Source organism: Pan paniscus, chromosome 9 (assembly GCF_029289425.2).
Source record: "Pan paniscus chromosome 9, NHGRI_mPanPan1-v2.0_pri, whole genome shotgun sequence".
Classification (NCBI taxonomy): Eukaryota; Metazoa; Chordata; class Mammalia; order Primates; family Hominidae; genus Pan; species Pan paniscus.
Window position 1 is genome coordinate 67,518,355 of NC_073258.2, and position 20,264 is coordinate 67,538,618.

General features: G+C 56.7%; 2 protein-coding genes across 4 annotated transcripts; one reads left to right on the plus strand and one right to left on the minus strand.

Moving 5' to 3' along the window:
- Positions 1-13: 13 nt before the first annotated feature.
- YIF1A (Yip1 interacting factor homolog A, membrane trafficking protein) lies at positions 14-4,617 on the minus strand. 3 transcript variants are annotated; one of them, XM_003828663.5, is made up of 8 exons: positions 4,389-4,617; positions 3,515-3,726; positions 3,246-3,350; positions 3,032-3,110; positions 1,135-1,192; positions 815-970; positions 307-400; positions 14-217 (listed from the first exon to the last, which is right to left on the minus strand). In XM_003828663.5, the coding sequence occupies exons 1-8, from the start codon at positions 4,417-4,419 to the stop codon at positions 71-73; spliced, it is 882 nt and encodes a 293-aa protein (XP_003828711.3). In that variant the 5' UTR covers positions 4,420-4,617; the 3' UTR covers positions 14-70. The 3 variants fall into 3 exon arrangements, with proteins under 3 accessions (XP_003828711.3, XP_008952355.3, XP_063464668.1); XM_008954107.4 differs by lacking the exon at positions 815-970 and having other exon boundaries at positions 4,389-4,578; XM_063608598.1 differs by having other exon boundaries at positions 14-400; positions 4,389-4,578.
- Positions 4,618-7,423: 2,806 nt separating this feature from the next.
- On the plus strand, positions 7,424-12,252 carry TMEM151A (transmembrane protein 151A). Its single transcript, XM_003828666.4, has 2 exons — positions 7,424-7,682; positions 9,911-12,252. Exons 1-2 carry the CDS (start codon positions 7,608-7,610, stop codon positions 11,240-11,242), a joined length of 1,407 nt encoding a protein of 468 aa, XP_003828714.1. The 5' UTR covers positions 7,424-7,607; the 3' UTR covers positions 11,243-12,252.
- Positions 12,253-20,264: the final 8,012 nt, after the last annotated feature.

Sequence of the window (20,264 nt, forward strand, 5' to 3'; positions counted from 1 at the left end):
GGGTCAGACAAAGTCAAGGAAATCAAATCTTCAATGAATGAAAAACTCAGTGCCATCTGGGGCCAGGGGGTCACCGGACCAGGTGGAAAGTCAGCCAGTATATGATGAGGGGCTGGAAGGCTGCAGCTCCCAGAGTCAGGTAGAGCTGGAGACGCTGCCGGGGGACGGGGCCCCCCATGCTGTCGGGGCCCAGGGCTGCTGTCCGCAAAGAGCGCACCTGGAAGAAAGGAGAACTGAAGCCTGGCCAGGAGGGGGAGGTTTGCCCTCAAGTGAAGGCAGGGGAATGGGGGGGTGCACCAGACTCACAATGAAGTACATGAGCGCCGATGAGGTCCAGGCCAGCGCCACGTAGTAGCCATCGCTGCCGAACAGCAGCCCCGTGAGCACACTGAGGATCATTCTGGGGGTGGGAGGAGGAAAGGGTTGGTGACTCCCAGGGGTCTAGGCCTGAGATTGGCCCTACCCCCAACGCCCAGAGCCCAGCTAGACCCCACCTCCCACAGCGCCTTTTACTCTCAATCTGTCCCCACAGGGACCCAGACCCCAAAGGGGTATGGAAGGCCCAGGACTCAGCCCCAGGACCTGGATCTGAGACCCCCTTCTCTCCCCAAGACTCGCAGAGTGACTCTCAACACCTCCCCAACCTCTGCATGGCACGCAGATCCTCAGGAGACTGCTGGAGACAGCTGCTCCCTCTTAACAGAGCAGTGCTAGAGGTCACTAGGGGCCGAGACATGTCCAGGGTCACAGTTCGAGGCTACAGCTATGCAGGCCCAGATCCAAGGCCACCTCCCCCTGGCCCACAAGTGCTCACCCCACGTATTTGTAGCCACTGTAGGCCAGCAGGTGAAAGGTGCTCAGGTCACTGCGCACGGTGGCCAGGTAGAGGCCCAGGAGCAGGGCCAGCACCTCCATCACCACCCACACCAGCGCTGTGCTTGCACACAGGCCCAGCACCTCCGGGGAGAACCTGCGCCAAAGCAGGGGTGGCTCAGAGCCAGGCATCCTGAGGCGGGGGTGAGGAAGAGAGACTGGGGCAACAGAGGGTGAGCTGGGGACCACCACATATGCCCTAGGGAGGTTGGGAGAAGAGCTCACAGGGAGGGGAGGGTAAGGGAGGGGCTTGGCACTGACCTTTTCTGAATGCCCAGTGCCATCCCAGCCAGGAGCACGTAAGTAATGAAGGCCATCGCTGCCAAGTGCCAGAGAGATGCCATCAGCTTGGCTTCCTCCATCAGAGCTGCCTTACTAGGCATTCGGGTTCACCGACACGTCCCATACTTCCTTCTCTGAATAGCCCAGCATGGCCTGACCTCCACATTCTGCTTCCAAATGCCCTGCCTGGAATGCCTGTCTCCGATCAGCCCTCTCCCACTGTGTAAATGCCACCTGACCCTTCTTCCAGAACCACAAGCCACCTTTCCTGTCCCTGTGCTGGGAAGCTCATCAGTGTTCTGCTGCATCTCAGAAACTGTATCATGGGCCAAGGCCATTGTTCCGCCTATACAGGGACCAAACTGGTTTCTGCCAAGACCAGAAGCCAGGTTCAGTGGACACCCATGCTGTCCTGAGTCTGGGGTCATGGAGATGACCTCACCGCAGTCAGCAATTCTAAGTCTCAGCACTGGCTAGGGCTCTGGCTGCCCAACAATGCAGGGAACTCCAAGTTTAACTTTGGGCAGTATTCATAAAAGCTCAGAGCCAGTGGGAGCCGGGCATTAGCAGCAGTTTTAACTCTGTCTTCTGCCCCGCTTAAAGCACTAGAATTGGCTGGGCGCAGTAGCTCATGCCTGTAATCCCAGCACTTTGGGAGGCCAAGGCAGGCAGCTCACTTGAGCCCAGGAGTTCAAGACCAGCCTGGGCAACATGGCAAAACCCTGTCTCTACTAAAAATACAAAAATTAGCTGGGCCTGGTGGCAGGCGCCTGTAGCCTGCAGTCCCAGCTGCTCAGGAGACTGAGGCAGGAGGATCACCACCTGAGCCTGAGAGGCAGAGGCTGCAGTGAGCCAAGATCACACCACTGTACTCCAGACTGGGTGACAGAGTGAGACCCTGTCTCAAAAGAAGAAGAAAAAAAAAGCACTGACATGACCACCAGCGGGGAGTGTCTGGAGTTCTGGAGTCAGGAAATCAGCTGTACCACCTGTCAACTCTGAGGCCTCAACGATACTGAAGCTCCTCTGAGGCTTGGCTTCAACATGTAAAATGGGGATGCCAGTTCCAGCCTTACACGGTGGCTACGATGGGCACATGGGATAAAGGATGGAAGCCCCTGTGCTGCCCAGCACACCTAGGCTGGCTGCCTGCCCTCAGTCCCACTGGCTGCCCTCACTGTAAGCTCATCTGCGGGCTGGTCCCTGCACACTCACTCACCCTGGGTGTCCACGATGGGCCTGGCCCTGTGCAGCCAACAGGACAGAGAAGAGTCAGCTGTATGTGTGGGCAGCCTGAAAAATGCCATGTGGACAGGCAGTTGTGGGAACCCAGAAGGGAGCCACCACTTGCTCAGGGGGTCAGGAAAGGCTTCTTGGAAGAAGGGATAACAGAGCACGCCTTGGAGGACAAGCAATAACGATGATAAGAGTTAATGTTTCCTACGTCCTTCCTGTGTGCCAGGTGAGGTGCTGAGCAAACATCACCTTGCTGAATCTCTCCAACAGTCCTTTGGGGTAGGGACTACATTAGTCCTGTTTTACTGAAAAGTACAAATAACCAGCCTGAAATCCCATAGCTGGAGTCTGCAAAGCCAGGTCTAAACCCAGAGCTCCAGGCTGGGGAGGGATATAGTCCAAATCAAGAGACAGGAAGGTCTCAAAAGGGTGTCCTGGGGACACTGAAGGCACATTCAGGAAGCTCCTTACTGGTCACCCTGCACTGCCTGCCTGGTGTCTTGCAACTGCCACACATACACAAAGCACCAAGAACAGATGCTGACTCAGTAGCTGAGCTTCTCCTCCCATTCATCCCTCAAGGCACAAGTCCCCCCCGACCCCACCCCACCACGTTCCCCAGCCCAGGTTGGAGACTCACTGGGGATATAGAGGTCAGGGGCGTTGAGGTCTTGCCGGGGGGGCAGAGGAGCATCACGACTGTACTGCACTTCCCAGTTCTGGCAGTGGCAGTGGCAGCAGCGGCCACATCAGGAGGGGAAGAAGAGAAAAGAGGAGAGAAGGAGGTTGAGGTCTGGGGGCCAGACTCGGGCAGAATGAGGAAGGCCCACCAGCTCCCTTGGTAGGAAGCTCACCTGGTGTGTGTAGGGGAAGACCAGCAGCCCTAGCTTCTTGGCCACGTAGGCTGTGTCCACAGCAAAAAAATACTTGAGTTTGCTCACAGACACAAAACGGTGCAGCTGGGAGGGGAGAGAGGAAGCTGTGGGCAAGCCGCACCCCAGGCCTCAGGGTGCCCCTCTGTGTGCTCCATCCCTGAGGGCACTGTGAGGAATCGGGTGGAATCCCATGATGCCCCAGCCCTAGCCAAAAATTCTGCCACCCGTGCCCCGGGGGCAGGCCACACCTCCTTGTGCACCATGTCCTTCCCATGGGATGCGATGGAGCTGCCATAGGCCATAGCCACATTAGCCACTGGGTCCCCAAGCAAGTGGTTGACACTGAAGGCCACGTCTGCTCCTGTGGCTGGGTATCCCCCGGGCTGGCTGGAATAACCACCGCTTGTGTCATCGAAGAGGGGAGGGGGATCCGGGGCTGCCCGGGCCCTGTGCTTGGAGCCTGTGGGTTTGGAGGTATCAGAGTAGATGACAGAAATACCAAGCATGAGCCCAAACCACCGCCCCTTCCCTGGCTGGACAGCCCTGCACGGGTCCTGGAGGCACCGATCAGTGAGGGGACCCCAAGCTGGGTGAGGGGGAGCTAACTGAGAAAAAACTGTGATGAGGGATCCTTTGCGAGAAATCCGTTGCTAAATGTAGGCAAAGAAAGAGCTGAGGCAGCGCCTAGAACTGGTTGCCCACTTGGGGTTTCTGAAGGCCTCTCACTGGAAGTGACCTCTGAACTGAGCCACAGTGAGTAGAAGTTTGCTAGGTGAAAATAACTGGGAGGGCATCCTTCCGTGAACAAAGCTGGGAGAGGCGACAGCTGGCTACCTGGAGGCCCTGGACAGTGATCAGGGACCTCATCAGGTTCACAACAGTCAAAGGAGTTTCTGGAGGAGGAGGCGGACCCCGTTTTTGCCCGACTCCGGCAAGGGATTCCCAGGACTGGGCCGAGAGGGCGAAGTCCGGGACGTGTTGGAGTGTTACGAGGGGCAGGAACCCGAGTGACACCCCCGCCCTGGGCAGCGGTCCCAGTCGCTATCTCCCTCGGGGTGAGCGGGCCGCGCCGCCGACTCTCCCCCCGCCGGCCGCGCCGCGCCCCGCCCGCGCCCCACGCACCGTGGGCTCCGTAGCCCGAGTGATAAGCCATGGCCGCGACGCTCGCTCTCCCCGAGGGCCCGCTGCGCCGCCTCGTGGGTACGAATACTAATGAGGCAGCTGCTCCGCGCCCAGGGTACCGACCGAGGCCACCCGGCCGCGCGACACGTCCCCCACCCCACCGGTCTCGGCCACCATGTCCGTGGCGTCATCCCCCGCGCCTGCCATTGGCTCTTCGGCGGCGCCGGCTCGCCCCTCCCCTCTCCCAATTGGCCACTGACGAGCTCTGGCCTGAGCGGATTCGGCAGAAGGCAACATCCGGGTGAGGGACAGGCGGAGCGACTTGCGGTGCCTGGGATTGGATCACGGGCTTGCCAGTTCACGGTGGGAACAGCCAATAGAAGAGTTAAGGAAGAAGGTGGGCGAGAATTATTTGCGCGCCTGCGCGGTGAGGCACTTGACGCACCCTGCCACGACTACACCAGGGAGTCGAGAGGTAACCTGCAGCCGGAGTCAGGAACAAAGCTTCCTTGGTGGGACGTACTCCAGGAGGGAATGGGGCGGTCGAGTTCCAACCAAGCCCTGCCCTTCGGGGCGCCTGTTTCTTCCTCTCTGGGCTTGTTTTCCTCCCCCGTCACCTACACTTCACCCAATCTTGGAACGGAGCCCCGGCAGCCCCGGAGGTGGTGGTGGGAGGCCGGACCTATCAGTGACAGAGCTGCCAAGCAAGCCCCAGGATGCTGACCCCTCCCGCCTCCCACTCCTCTTCTCCGCGCGGGTGCTGTCCGTCGTCCGGTGCTGAAAATGTCCTCCCGCCTCAGCCGCCATCCTGTAGACTCCCGGGGGCCTGCGTATGGGAAGATTTGGGGTCTCGAACCACACGCTCCTAGCGAGCGCGTGGCCGCACGCACACATACACGCATACTGCAAAACTGGGGCCCAGAGGATCCGAAGTCTGAGAGATTGGGTGGTATAGGTGGGGCAGGATCCTGCCCCGGGCCTGTCCCATAGACTCTCCCGTAGTCCAGCAGATTTGGGGGCAGAGGTGTGCTGATTTGCGTCCTGAAGCTGCAGCCTAAACTCCTGAGTCATCGCCGGGCCTGTGGTCTTCTTGAAGTGAGGCCCCTAAGCCTCACTTGTAGTCCCGGGGGTTCCTTTCTCTCCACCCAGGTTCTGATCACTCCCACCCCCGCGGAGACAGTCTTCAGGGGCCTCCCTCTCACAGACCTTCAGCCACCGCTTTCTAGAGAGCATGAGCAGGTTCTCTGCGACCTCTCTAATTAGCTACCAGGTATCCAGTTACACCAGATGACCTTCCTGCTCCCCAAACTCAGCCCACGTGGTCTGATTGCAGTGCCATTGCCCAGAGGTCCCCTCCACCTGGGATGCCCTTCCCCCTCATATCCACTTGTCCATAAGCCTGGTTATCTTTAAGAGTCAGTTCATCTCGTGCCTCTCAGAGGGACAAAGGGGACAGAGACCTGACCCGGTCAGGGGTGGAGGTCATAGGCTGGGTTCTAGGCCCCCTCTGGGTGCACCCAATTTGCCCTGCATGTAAGTTCCATGAGGACAGGCCCTGTTGTCATTCTCCACTTCCACCCTTGTCTTCCCAGTGCCAAGCACAATACTTGCATATGGAAGACACCCAATAAACATCTGTGTCCAAGAAATTCATAATAAATAGATAAAACCCTGGACCAGTCCTTTCCTGTGTCCACATCTCAGTTACCTTTAAGTGGGTAAGGATGTTTAATTGAATGGTCTTTGAGTTGCTCTTTGCCTGAACACACGCACATACAAAAATGAATTAACCCACCAGTATTGCAGCTCATTTTCTGCCCATATTGTCTAGTTTGGGAGCAAAGCCAGACCCAGACACAGATGTGAAGATCTGAGGCCCTGGGGGGCTAGGAGGTAGCACTGGGGCCACGTGTACCTGGGAGGGGGTCATCTAATGCAAGTCAGTTCCCTTGTCACTGCAGGGCACAATGGATGCTTGTGAACTGAATCCAAAAGCTTTCTATGTCTTTTCTTTCTTTCTTTCTTCTTTCTTTCTTTCTTTCCTCCTCCTCCTCCTCTTCCTTCTTCGTCTTCTTCTTCTTCAAGACAGGGTCTTACTCTGTCACACAGGCTGAAGTACAGGGCATGATGGATGCTTGTAAACTGAATCCAAAACCTTTCTATGTCTTTTTTCTTTCTTTCTTTCTTTCTTTCTTTATTTCTTTTTCTCCCTTTCTTTCTGTCTTCTTCTTCTTCTCCTTCTCCTTCTCATTCTTCTTCTCCTTCTAGGCAGGGTCTCACTTTATCACGCAGCTGGAGAACAGTGGTGCAAACACAGCTCACTGCAGCCTCTTACTCCCAGACTCAATTGATCCTCCTGTCTTAGCCTCCCAAGTAGCTGGGAATACAGGTGCACACCACACCATCATGCCCAGCTCATTTTTTAATTTTTTGTATAGGCAGGGTTTCGCCATGTTTCCAAGGCTGCTGGAATTCCTGGTCTCCAGTGATCCTCCCACCTCGGTCTCCCAAAGTGCTGGGATTACAGGCATGAGCCACTCAGTCCAGCTTCTATCCCCATTTTTCAGATGGGAAAACTGAGGTTGAGAGTGGAGCATGCTGGCCCAAGGTCACGCAGCCTAGGGTCCCTTGTGTCCTGGCCCCAGCCTGCCTGTCCTAAGCTGAGCCCAGCACCCCTGCCCAGCCAGTGAGACCCGTCACGCTTTTCTCAGCTGTAACTACCCTCTTCTCCAAGTGAGGCTTCAGGGATGGGATCTGGGTGGGCTTAACTCTGGGCCTACTCCTTAGAGATGGGACCCCGCGAGCGCCCACCCACCTTGGAGATTCTCCTTCCTCGAGGGTTTTACAGCCCGGGAAGCTCAGGCGCCAGAGGGTTAGACCAGCTCAAGGTCGCGAGCGCGAGCGCGGCCGGAGGAGAACCCAGGGGTCCAGCCGCCCAGCGGGGGCTTCTCGGGGACGGGCGGAGCGCCCGCGGTGCCAGGCGCTGCCGGCGGCGCCGCCGGTGCCGCGGGGGCGGGGTCAGCGGAGGGCGGGGCGCCGGGCACCCGGGCCGCCAACGCCGCCGCCGCCGCTGCAGCCGCGCTCGGGCTCGAGCTCCGCGCACTCCCTCCGCGGCCGCCGAGCCGAGCGGACGCCCCCGGGGGCCGCGTCGCAGCCCTCCGTGCTCCCCCCTATCATGCCCGGTGCCCGGGCTGGGGCCGCCCAAGCAGCCAGGACACCATGCCCGAGGACGGCGCTGGCGACGGCGGGGAGGTGCCCGCGCTCATCCCGGACGGCGAGCCGCTGCGGGAAGAGGTACCGGCGCTGGGGGGGCCGGAGCCGGGCCTGGTGCGGCGTGAGAGGGACCAGTGCAAAAGGCGACCCCAAGAGAGGGGCTGAGGAGGGAAGTCCCAGAGCCCCTACGGCCAATGACGTCATTGGGGTCACCTGCGCCCTGCCAAGGGTCCAGGGGCCCGCGTTGGGGGTAGGGGTGGGGCGGCTGGACAGCAATATGCGGGGCGACTTCCGCCCCCGGCGCCCCCTCATCCAGCCTCGCCCGTCCTGTGACGTCAGTGCCTGGCCCCCACGCGTCCCAGTGCCGCAGCGCAGCGGGGGATGCTGCCCCCACCCCCAGGGCCGCGGGGTCAGGTCCCCAGCCCGGCCCAGCCGCTCACGAGGTGTCCGGGCAGCGCCTGCAATGCAGCAGCAGTCGCAGAGCCTAGAGGGGAGGAGGGGAAGAGGAAGGGAGGCTCCTGGGTACCCCTTCTCCTTGTCCTCGAGGTGAGGATTGAGGGCCCATTCTGCTGGCTGGGACCCCCGACGGCCCCTCCTCAGCCCTAGCCAGGAAGGTCTGCAGGACCTGGGGCCCCGAGTGATGTGTGGGGTGATAGGGTGGTGAGTGGGGCTGTGCGTGCATTTGGGTGAATGTAGCCTGCTTCTGTGTGTGTGTTGTGTGGGTGTGTGAATTGGGTGTGTGTGCCCTGTAGTCAGGTGAGGGGTGAGTGGGTGCCTGGCTCGGGTTGTCACCCAGTGGTCTAGGTGTGAGCATGTGAGTGAGTCCCTTTGTGGGCAGGTCTCTCCCTGTGGAGTCTGAGGAGCCTGGGGGTCAGTTTGCAGTGGGGGGTGGGGAGATGTGCACTGTGGTCAGGTGAAGGTCTGGTATGTCTCTGGGCTTCACTGCACGTGCAACGTGTATGTGCACGTGTGTGTCCTGTGGTGGATGGGTATGTGGTGTGTGCATGTGTGTATGTGTGTGTACCATGCTACGGTTCTGGGAGTCTGTGCCCTGGGGACAGGCGAGGGTCTGGAGTTTCCTGGGTGACAAGCAGTGTGGCCCTCCACGGTGGGTGGGTCTGTGATGAGCATGTGTTGGAGGGGCGTGGACAAGTGTGTGTGCACCTGACAGGCCTTGCAGGTCAGCTTGCGCTGTGCTCCCATGCTGGGTGATGGGGACAGGCTGTATCTGGGCTGGGCTAGGGGGTGGTTCCTCTCCTCTTGGGCCTCTGGAGGCCTGGTAGGTCTGGGGTAGGAGAGGTGGCCCCTTAACCCCCCTTTTGTTGTTCCACTTTTTTCCTCCCCTTTTTACCCTTCCCCTCTCCCCACTTTATCCCTACCTGCTTCTCTCTCCATGGCACCTGAGGGTGAGGTGGCTATGCTGGCAGCCCTGCCAGGGAGGGTGTGGCAAGCCCTCTGAGCCAGGGAGTGGCCCCTGCTGCCCAGTAGCTGTGTCCCACCCCCTTGCTCAGCACAGACGGGGAGTGGAGGATGGCCCTCCATCTGCTCCCCACCCCAAGACTCGCACCTCCCCTGTTCTTGAGGCTCCCTCTTTCTCGTCAACTCAAAAGCCTCTGCCGAGACTTCTGAGTCCCTATGGAACAAGGGACCAGAGGGAGTCTCAGGGTAATGGTGATCATATTTATTCCCATGGCCAGACCCTGTGCTCACTTCTTCACACATATGATCTTGTTGAATCCTCACAATAGAACCAGTTTACAGATGAGGAAATTGAGGTCCAGAGAGGATGAGGGACCTGCCCAAGTCATACAGTAAGTAGTGGAGCCAGCACTGGCTCCTGGGCAGTGGAACTCCAAAGCCCATGCTGTTTACACCTCAGACCCCTTCCACCCTGGCTTCCCAGAACAACAGGACCAAGAATCAAGGCCCAGAGAGGGCAGAGATATAGCCAAGTCCACACAGCAAATCAGGGCAGAGCCAGGACCAGAACCCACAATAGCCAGTGCAAGGATCCATCCCTCCTGGCTGAGGTGGGCCTGCTGTCTCCTGTGTGCGGTTGGCCGAGTGCTAGCACGGCACAGTGGAGGATGGGTTTGGGGCAGCGAGTCCTGGGTTTGAACCTGCAGCGCCACTGTGAGTGAGCTGGAAATGTGAAGCCTGGAGCAAGCTGCTCATCCCTCTAAGCCTCAGTTTCCTCCTCTGTAAAATGGGGCTCACGGTATCACCTTCCTCAGCCGGGTTAAGCAAAGTGGCAGGCCCCACTGATGGCCCCACCTGACACAGACTTCCCTTTCTCTGCCCACCTGCAGCAGCGGCCCCTGAAACAGTCCCTGGGAAGCTCCCTGTGCCGCGAGTCGCACTGGAAGTGCCTGCTCCTCACGCTGCTCATCCACGCCTGCGGGGCCGTGGTGGCCTGGTGTCGCCTGGCCACAGTGCCGCGGCTGGTCCTGGGGCCCGAGGCCGCCTTGGCCCGGGGAGCCGGGGGCCCGCCACCGACCTACCCAGCCAGCCCCTGCTCCGATGGCTACCTGTACATCCCGCTGGCCTTCGTCTCCCTCCTCTACCTCCTCTACCTGGCTGAGTGCTGGCACTGTCACGTGCGGTCCTGCCAGGCGCCACGCACCGACGCCCACACGGTGCTGGCGCTGATCCGCCGGCTGCAGCAGGCGCCGCCGTGCGTCTGGTGGAAGGCCACCAGCTATCACTACGTGCGGCGCACCCGCCAGATCACGCGCTACCGCAACGGCGACGCCTACACCACCACGCAGGTGTACCATGAGCGCGCTGACAGCCGCACGGCCCGCGGCGAGTTTGACTACTCGGCGCACGGCGTCCGCGACGTCTCCAAGGAGCTGGTGGGGCTGGCGGAGCACGCGGCCACGCGGCTGCGCTTCACCAAGTGCTTCAGCTTCGGCAGCGCGGAGGCCGAGGCCTCGTACCTCACGCAGCGGGCGCGCTTCTTCAGCGCCAACGAGGGCCTGGACGACTATCTGGAGGCGCGCGAGGGCATGCACCTGAAGGACGTGGACTTCCGCGAGTCGCTCATGGTCTTCGCCGACCCCCGCAGCCCGCCCTGGTACGCGCGCGCCTGGGTCTTCTGGCTCGTGTCGGCGGCCACGCTGTCGTGGCCCCTGCGCGTCGTGGCCGCCTATGGCACGGCTCACGTGCACTACCAGGTAGAGAAGCTCTTTGGCGCCAGCTCGCCCCCGCCGGGGGCCGTGCCCAGCGGGCCCCCGCTGTCCCGCGTGGCCACAGTGGACTTCACTGAGCTCGAGTGGCACATCTGCTCCAACCGGCAGCTGGTGCCCAGCTACTCGGAGGCCGTGGTCATGGGCGCGGGCTCAGGCGCCTACCTCAGAGGCTGCCAGCGCTGCCGCCGCTCTGTCAGCAGCAACTCGCTGCCCCCCGCCCGGCCCAGCGGGCCCCGCCTGCCCTTCAGCCGCAGCCGCCTCTCGCTGGGCGCTGGCGGCCGGGCCACGCCAGGGGTCTTCCGCAGCCTGAGCGGGGGGCCGCTGGGGCGCCGTGGAGAGGACACGGAACCTCTGGAGAGCCCGCCCTGCTATGAGGACGCCCTCTACTTCCCGGTGCTCATTGTCCACGGAGACAGCGGCTGCCAGGGGGATGGGCAGGGTGCTCTCTGAGACCCCCACGGCCCCCAGAGTGGCCCCCTCCCCACCATTCCACCATGGGCTTAGATGCCCGAATGATTGTTGTCCAAAACAGGCGGGAAAACAGACCAGCCACACACAAGGGGCAGGGGTGAGGGTGGGGGTGGGGGTCCTTAAACAGACTAAAATGCAGTTACCTGTGGTCATTTTGGAGGAAGTGGAAGCCTAAGAATCGCCCCCAGCATGGCTTCATCCCCCAAGATGGCCGATGATCTGGCCTGAAGGCCTCTCACAAAGGGCAGGAGAAGAAGCTTCCAGAAAGGCTGGGATGGAGGAGGAGTCCTGCGGCCAGCTGTTGCCTGCAGCAGAGGCTGCCTGTGGACACTACCCTACCGGGGCTGAGGCCATGCTGGGAGCCCCCCCAGTGACGCAGAAGCACAAATTGGAGGGTTGGGGCCGTGCCCAGCCAGGTTGGCTTCCCTGGGGCTGAAGAGCTGGCTGTGGTGGCACCATGGCCTTGGCCCTGCTACTCACCTAACATTCCCATCCTCCCCTGATAGGCCCCTCCTCCTTGCCTGCCCTCTCTCCCGCTGCTCAGGGCCAGTCACTCCCCCCACATGCAGCTACCCCTACAACCTGGGGTTCCTTCTCAGGGCCTCACCTGGTCCCCACATCCCCTGGCCTCTGCTCCTGCCTCCCAAAGTCCATGTCTGCCTCCATCAGCCACACACACGCAGGGACGCCCGTTCCTTGCCCTCCCGGACTTATCTACTCTTCACTTTCCTGATGATCCATGGGGCCCAGGCCTAGAGGGCATCCGAGGGGCTGGGCCTTGGCCACAGCCTCTTGGATGATGTCCTTGCTCCACCACGCAGGCCCTTGCTTCTCCCATCAACGAGTCTTGGCCCAGGGGACACTGACCCTCCCCCAGGGAGGAGAGAGGAGTTCCTTCCCTTTCAACGAGGGCTTCCACGCCCTCTAAGGGGTGGCGGGGAAGGGAGGAGGCTGAGAAGATGCAGATTAAATAAAGATACGGAATGGAAGGCCTGTGCATTCCTGGGTCATGGGTCTAAGGCCTCCACTGCAAGCATTATGGGCCCCCATGGTTCAGGGCACGATGAGGGGTTCTGGGAAGGGACTCAGAATTGGGCTCCAGTGTTCCCAGGAACCAACTAAGCAGAGGAGAGGAAACCTCCCCTGCCTAGCCTGGGGCCTCTGAGACTCAAGTGTGAGGCGCTCTGAGCACCTGGCTCCCCTGACTCCGGTATCTGGGCCTGGGTCACTGCTAAGGCATTGTCAAGGTGGCCCTTGTTCCAGCTCAGTGGGACATTCCACTCTGCTGCTGGGCATGCCGAGGGCTAAGGGAGTGGTGGCCGGTCCCCAAAGTGGGGAGAAAGAGCTATGGTCTGTGACTCGAATTCGGTGCCCCCCAGCGGCTACTGACATTATCAATCTGAGGGAAAGGGCATGAAGCAGGTCAGAAGACACAAAGCTGGAAAGGGCAGCCCCAAACCAGGGCAGGCTGGCATGGAATCCAAAGGCAGAGAAAACGTCAGGGAAAAGGAAGGTCCTGACTCCCTGATGGAGCTCTGAAAGATTCCTGGACGTGGCATTGTCACATGTGCAGCAGTAAAGGGTGTTCACTGTGCAAGGGCAGTGGGCTAAGGGGCAAGCGTGCATGGAATCCAGCCTACAGGCCACTCCCCAAACTCTGGCATGGAGCTACATCCACTTGGAGAAAGGGGACCGTTTTCCTTTTCAAGCAAAGGTGGCATAAGGGCTAGTGGTGGCCCGGGAAGTGTGCTGAGAATGGGTGGATTTCCCTAAGCAAAGACATGGCAAGCAATGTCTTGGACAGCCGATGCTGCCCAGACAAAGGCCTGGTTGTCGGGCATGAGCTGAGGTGTGACAAGGAGAGAGAAGCAAGAAGCCATGGAAGGCTTTGCTGCAGCTTCCATGCCAAACCCTAGAATTTGTCCTTAAACTGGAGCAAACTGGGCAATCTGGAACCATGGAAGGGGGTTGGGCAGGGACGTGATACAGTCAAGGCTGCATTTTAGGATATTTAGCAAAAGTCCAGCTACCTGCTGGCTCTGTCGGGAGGGTGGAGTGAAAGACCAGAGTTCTCCCTGTGCGTTAACCCACAGCCTCTCTTCTTTGGGTGTGAAATCAGTTCCTCGTTCAGAAGCAAATTAGGTGGAAAACCCTGTGGTGCCCAAACATTCAACAAGGCTGCAGGGGGTGGCCAGGCACAGTGGCTCATGCCTGTAATTCCAGCACTTTCGGAGGCCGGGGCAGACAGATCATTTGAGGTCAGGAGTTCGAGATCAGCCTGGCCAACATGGTGAGACCCCCCCCCCACCCCCGTCTTTACAAAAAATACAAAAATTAGCTGGGTGTGGTGGCGGGCACCTGTGACAGCTACTCAGGAGGCTGAGGCAGGAGAATCGCTTGAACCCGAGAGGCAGAGGATGCAGTGAGCTGAAATTGCGCCACTGCACTCCACCTGAGACTGTCTCAAAAAAAAAAAAAAAAAAGGCTCCAGCAGGTAGGGAGGCCAGCATGCTGGTTTCAGCTCCTTGCCATGGGAAAGACCCTTTTTCCACCATTCTGCTCTAACACCGTAGCCAACAACTGCCCACTGGCCACTCACTGTCCATTCTCCTCCCTTCCCCAATAACAGAACCCCAGTTTTGCTGCAGAAGGCAATGTGCCCAGCTAAAGGGCAACATTTCCAGCCTCCCTGGCATATATGGTATGACTGTGTGGCTGAATTCTAGGATATTAGATATAAACAGAAGGTGCTGGAAGGGATCTCCAAGAATGCCCCTTGAATAGAAGCAGTATTGATGAAGGCCATTTTTGTCCTCTCTGCTTCAGCCTGCATTCAGCCTTGGATGCATATGTGATAGCTGGAACGCCAGCAGCCATCTTGGAGCAGGAAGTGACCTTGAAAATTGTAGCCACAGGCTGGGCGCGGTGGCTCACGCCTGTAATCCCAGCACTTTGGGAGGCCAAGGCGGGCAGATCTCGAGGTCAGGAGATCGAGACCATCCTGGCTAACACGGTGAAACCCCGTCTCTACTAAAAATACAAAAAATTAGCCAGGCGAGGTGGCAGGCGCCTGTAGTCCCAGCTACTTGGGAGGCTGAGGCAGGAGAATGGCATGAACCCGGGAGGCGGAGCTTGCAGTGAGCCGAGACTGCGCCACTGCACTCCAGCCTGGGCGACAGAGCAAGACTCCGTCTCAAAAAAAAAAAAAAGAAAAAGAAAATTGTAGCCACATGCTGAAGACAGCAGAGCAACAAGGGAAAAGATCCTGGGCTTCTGATGACACCATGCAAGTTTCCATGTCATCCCTTGGGTCGCCTACCTCCAGACTTCAATGAGAAACAGAAATAAATTGTAAGTCTGCTTAAGCCCATTGCTTTTTTTTTTTTTTTTTGTCTCTATTACCAGCAGCTTTTACCAATTATCTACTGCCACATAACAAATTATCCTAACCCTAGTGGCTTAAAAGAGCAATAATTATTATGCTCTCTCCTGGCTTCTGTGGGTCAAGAACTCAGATAGGACACAATGGGGATGGCTTCTATGCTCCACGACATCCAGGGCCTCTGCTGGAAGACTCAAAAGCTGGGGCTTGAATCATCTGAATGCTCATTCACTCACATGTCTGGCAGTTGATGCTGGCTGAGGGCTGAGGGCTGAGAGCCTAACTAGGGCTGTTGGTGGGAACACCCACACAGGTCCTCTCCAAGCGGCTTGACCTTCCTCATAACATGGTGGCTAGGTTCCAAGAACAAGTATACTGAGAGGGTGAAAGCTGTATTGCGCTTTGTGATCTAGCCTCCTAAGTCACATGGCATCACTTCTGCCCCTTTCCATCGGTCAAGGCTACTATGAAGGTCCACTCAGTTTCAAGGGGAGGGAATATAGGATCTCATCTCTCTGTGGAGGCTTGTCAATGTCACATTGTTAGAAAAGCATGCGGGATGGGAGATATATTAGTGGTCATCTTCAAAAATGCAATCAACCGCTGAGCCAAATGCCATTTGCCATTCCTAACTGATTGATACCTGTAAAGTGATCTGCAAAATGAACACCAAGCTCTTTATAGTGCTGGTTTAAGGAAGGAAGGTGGTGGCATGTCAGATATGGGCCTGCTCAGGGCAAAGTGAGCTGCTCAGATCATTTATGGGGACCTTCAGGCCTATGGTAGATTAAATATGGCCACAAATTCTTTGCCACTCCTCTCCTCAAGAGGTGGAATCAGGCCGGGCGCAGTGGCTCACGCCTGTAATCCCAGCACTTTGGGAGGCCAAGGCAGGTGGATCACTTGAGGTCAGGAGTTCAAGACCAGCCTGGCCAGCATGGTGAAACCCCAACTCTACTAAAAATACAAAAATTAGCTGGGCGTGGTGGTGTGCACCTGTAGTCCCAGCTACCTAGGAAGCTGAGACAGGAGAATCACTTGAATCCAGGAGGCAGAGGTTGCAGTGAGCTGAGATCACGCCACTGCACTCCAGGCTGGGCAACAGAGCAAGGCTCCATCTCACAAAAAAAAAAAAAAGAAAAGAAAAGAAGTGGAATCTGTTCGCCCTTTAAATCTGGGCTGGACTTGTGATTTGCTGTGACCGATTGGATGTGAGGGAAGAGATGTTGGCCCACTTCTGAGGCTAGGCCTCAAGGACTCTCGCAGCTTCCACCTTTGCCCTCTTGCAATCCTGAGACCACCATCTGTAAAGATGTCCAGCCAAGCCTCCTGACAGATTTGAGGCTGCGTGGAGAACTGAGGCCCCCAGCCAAGAGCCAGCATCAGCTCCAGATATGGGATGACAGAGGCCATCTTAGACACTGTAGCCCCACTTGAGCCGCAGATGGCAGGAGCCTCAGAAGTGACCCAAGGTGAGACCAGCAGGTGAACTACCAAGCTGATCCCAGCCCAGACTGCTGTCCTATAGAATGAGGGGAAATAAATCCTTGTTTTAATCCACTACATTTTGGAGTGATTTGTTACATGTTACATGATCACTGTCACAAGGCTGTAAACCCACCTGCACCTCATGAGGGAGGGCACTGGGCCTGCACAGCCAGGAAGAGGAGGGATCCAGAAGCCCCAGTGTTTGATGGACAGCTCTCAGCTCACAATCTCCTGATGGGAGATGGGGTGGCCACGTGTTCAGACTCTCTTGGAGTCAACATCAAGCCAAGGTGTTCTCTTCTAAACCGTTCTCAAGAGAAGAATTCATGCCTGAGGAGGGGTGCAAAGCCTGGCTCCCAAACCCCAGCGGCCTCTGCCTCTGCTCTCTCCTGACATGGGCTACCCACAGCATGGCAGGAACAGAACCTGTAATTTCCACCCCTACCATCACCTGCTCCTCTCTGTCTTCCATCTCAGGAAATAGAGCTACCATTCAGCCAGTTGCCTAAGCCAGGCACCGGCACGGCAAGCCTCTTCTTTTTTTTTTTTTTTTTTTGAGATGGAGTCTCGCTCTGTCGCCCAGGCTGGAGTGCAGTGGCCAATCTCAGCTCACTGCAAGCTCCGCCTCCCGGGTTCATGTTCATGCCATTCTCCTGCCTCAGCCTCCCGAATAGCTGGGACTACGGGTGCCCGCCACCATGCCCGGCTAATTTTTTGTATTTTTAGTGAGACAGGGTTTCACTGTGTTAGCCAGGATAGTCTCGATCTCCTGACCTTGTGATCTGCCCGCCTTGGCCTCCCAAAGTGCTGGGATTACAGGCATGAGCCACCGCGCCCAGCCGCCTCTTTTTTTTTTTTTTTTTTTTTTGAGATGGAGTCTCACTGTCACCCAGACTGGAGTGCAGAGGCATGATCTCAGCTCACTGCAACCTCCGCCTCCCGGGTTCAAGTGATTCTCCTGCCTCAGCCTCCTGAGTAGCTGAGATTACAGGCACATGTCACCACGCCTGGCTAATTTTTGTATTTTTAGTAGAGATGAGGTTTCACCATGTTGGTCAGGCTGGTCTCAAACTGCTGACCTCGTGATCTGCCCACCTCAGCCCCTCAAAGTGCTGAGATTACAGGCGTGAGCCACCCCGCCCGGCTGTCTCTTCTTTTTTTGAGACCGAGCCTCGCTCTGTTGCCCAGGCTGGAGTGCTGTGGCGTGATCTCCGTTCACTGCAGCAACCTCCGCCTCCAGGGTTCAAGTGATTCTCCAGCCTCAGCCTCCCGAGTAGCTGGGATTACAGGCACCCGCTGCCACGCCCATCTAATTTTTGTATTTTTAGTAGAGATGAGGTTTCTCCATGTCGGCCAGGCTGGTCTTGAACTCCTAACCTCAGGTGATCTGCCTGCCTCAGCCTCCCAAAGTGCTGGGATTACAGGCATGAGCCACCACGCCTGGCCTGTTCTTTCTTTAAAACTTTGTATTATGTAAAATTTCAGCTTGTAATCCCAGCACTTTGGGAGGCTGAGGTGAGAGGATCACTTGAGCTTGGGAGTTTGAAACCAGCCTGGGCAAGATAGTGAGAGCCCATCTCTACCAAAAAGTTAACAATTGGCCAGGTGTGTTGGAGCTCACCTGTAGTTCCAGCTACTCAGAAGGCTGAGGTGGGAGGATCGCTTGAGCTGGGAGGTCAAGAGGTCAAGGCTGCAGTGAGCCGTGATTGTGCCACTGCACTCCAACTTGGGTGACACAGCAAGACTCTAGTCTCAAAAATAAAATAAAATAAAATATCTTTCTTTCTTTTTTTTTTTTTTTTTTTTTAGACAGAGTCTCGCTCTGTCACCCAGGCTGGAGTGCAATGGCGCAGTCTTGGCTCATTGCAACCTCTGCCTCCTGGGTTCAAGTGACTCTCCTGCCTCAGCCTCCCGAGTAGCTAGGATTACAGGTGTGTACGACCACACCTGGCTAATTTTTCTAAAAAATAAAATAAAATTTCAAACATCACAAAAGCAGAAAGATTGGTGCAGTGAGGCCCCTTCTACTCAGCACCCAGTGCTGTGGTGATCATCCACCTGCAACCACTCTGGGCTCCATCCACACTCAGCCCCACTTATTTGGGCTCCAACCGGATTATTTGAAGAAGACCTAGAAGCTGTAGCATTTCGTCAGCTCCCCTCACCCGCCCCACCACGCGTGATATCGACCACCCAAGATTCTACTCAGAACACAACACACCCCACCTCCTCTCCACCCCAAGCCACCTTGCTCCAAGTGCCCAGGATTCCTCCCCCATGACTCCGACAGGCCTCCCACGCCCACTTACTCCTGCAGCCTATGCAGAGACCTCATGTAAATCAAATCACGTCCCCATTGGTTTCTGTCTGAAGTTCTCTCCCACCGACTCTCAGCTCGCTTTGCATTTCCTTTTGGCCACTCACCATAAGTTACAATTATTTTCATTTATTTATGCACGAGTTTCTTTATCTGTTTCTTCTATTAGAATTAAGGCCATGGGGCTGGTCATGGTGGCTCACGCCTGTAATCCTAGCCTTTGGGAGGCCGAGGCGGGCGGATCATGAGGTCAGGAGATCGAGACTATCCTGGCTAACACGGTGATACCCTGTCTCTACTAAAAAAAAAAATACAAAAAATTAGCTGGGGCGTGGTGGCGGGTGTCTGTAGTCCCAGCTACTTAGGAGGCTGAAGCAGGAGAATGGTGTGAACCTGGGAGGCGGAGCTTGCAGTGAGCTGAGATGGCGCCACCGCACTCCAGCCTGGGCGACAGAGCAAGACTCTGTCTCAAAAAAAAAAAAAAAAAAGAATCAAGGCCATGGGAGGCGAATAGTTACAGGGCCAGACCCTTGAGTTGGTTGAATAATTCCAACTCTCCACTACAACCTGAGAAGCCCTGGGCAAGTCACTTATTCTCTCTCTTCTTCAGTCTTCTCATCTGCAGAATGAGAGATGACAATAGAACCTATTTACTTCAGGCCGGGCGCGGTGGCTGACACCTGTAATCCCAGCAGTTTGGGAGGCTGAGGCAGGCAGATCACGAGTTCAGGAGATCGAGACCATCCTGGTCAACATGGTGAAACCCCATCTCTACTAAAAATACAAAAATTATCCAGGTGTGGCGGTGTGTGCCTATTGTCCCAGGTACTTGGGAGGCTGAGGCAGGAGAATTGTTTGAACCTGGGAGGTGGAGACTGCAGTAAGCCAAGATCACGCCACTGCACTCCAGCCTGAGTGACAGAATGAGACTCCATTTCAAAAAAATAGATAGACAGATAGATAGATGATAGATAGATAGATAGATAGATAGGAGATATATAGTTTTTTTAAAATTCATAGACAGGGTTTTGCCATGTTGCCTAGGCTAGTCTCAAACTCCTGGGCTCACAAGATCCTCCTGCCTCAGCCTCTGCAGTAGCTGGGACCAGAGGTGTACACCACCATGCCCAGCTATATATGTTTATATTTTGTAGAGATGGGATCTCCCTATGTTGCCCAGGCTGGTCTCAAACTCCTGATCTCAAGCAATCCTCCCACCTCGGCCTCTCAAAGTGCTGGGATTACAGGTGTGAGCCCCTGTGTGCCCAGTCAAATTTTTTTTTTTTTTTTTTTGAGGCAGAGTCTCGCTCTGTCACAGAGGCTGGAGTGCAATGGTGAGATCTTGGCTCACTGCAACCTCCACCTCCCAAGTTCAAGAGATTCTCCTGCCTCAGCCTCCTAAGTAACTGGGATTACAGGCATGTGCCACGATGGCCAGCAATTTTTTGTATTTTTAGTACAGACAGAGGTTCACCATGTTGGCCAGGCTGGTCTTGAACTCCTGACCTCAAGTGATCCACCTGCCTTGGCCTCCCAAAGTGCTGGGATGACTGATGTGAGCCACTGCACCCGGCCTATAAATAAATATATATTTTTAAATATTTATTTATTCCCCATCTAATCTTATAGACGGCCTTATCTAAGGCTCTCTTATTTATTTATTTATTTTTGAGACGGAGTCTTGCTCTGTCTCCCGGGCTGCAGTGCAGTGGCATGATCTTGGGTCACTACAACCTCTGCCTCCTGGGTCCAAGCGATTCTCCTGCCTCAGCCTCCCAAGTAGCTGGGACTACAGGCATGTACCACCATGCCTG

Coding starts and splice junctions, on each gene's coding strand:
- YIF1A (XM_063608598.1), bottom strand. CDS start 4,419: ATGGCTTATCACTCGGGCTACGGAGCCCACG. Junction 3,727..4,388: donor CTCGGGCTACGGAGCCCACG/GTGCGTGGGGCG, acceptor CCAAACCCACAG/GCTCCAAGCACAGGGCCCGG. Junction 971..1,134: donor GCACTGGGCATTCAGAAAAG/GTCAGTGCCAAG, acceptor GCTTTGGCGCAG/GTTCTCCCCGGAGGTGCTGG.
- TMEM151A (XM_003828666.4), top strand. CDS start 7,608: ATGCCCGAGGACGGCGCTGGCGACGGCGGGGAGGTGCCCGCGCTCATC. Junction 7,683..9,910: donor GCGAGCCGCTGCGGGAAGAG/GTACCGGCGCTG, acceptor GCCCACCTGCAG/CAGCGGCCCCTGAAACAGTC.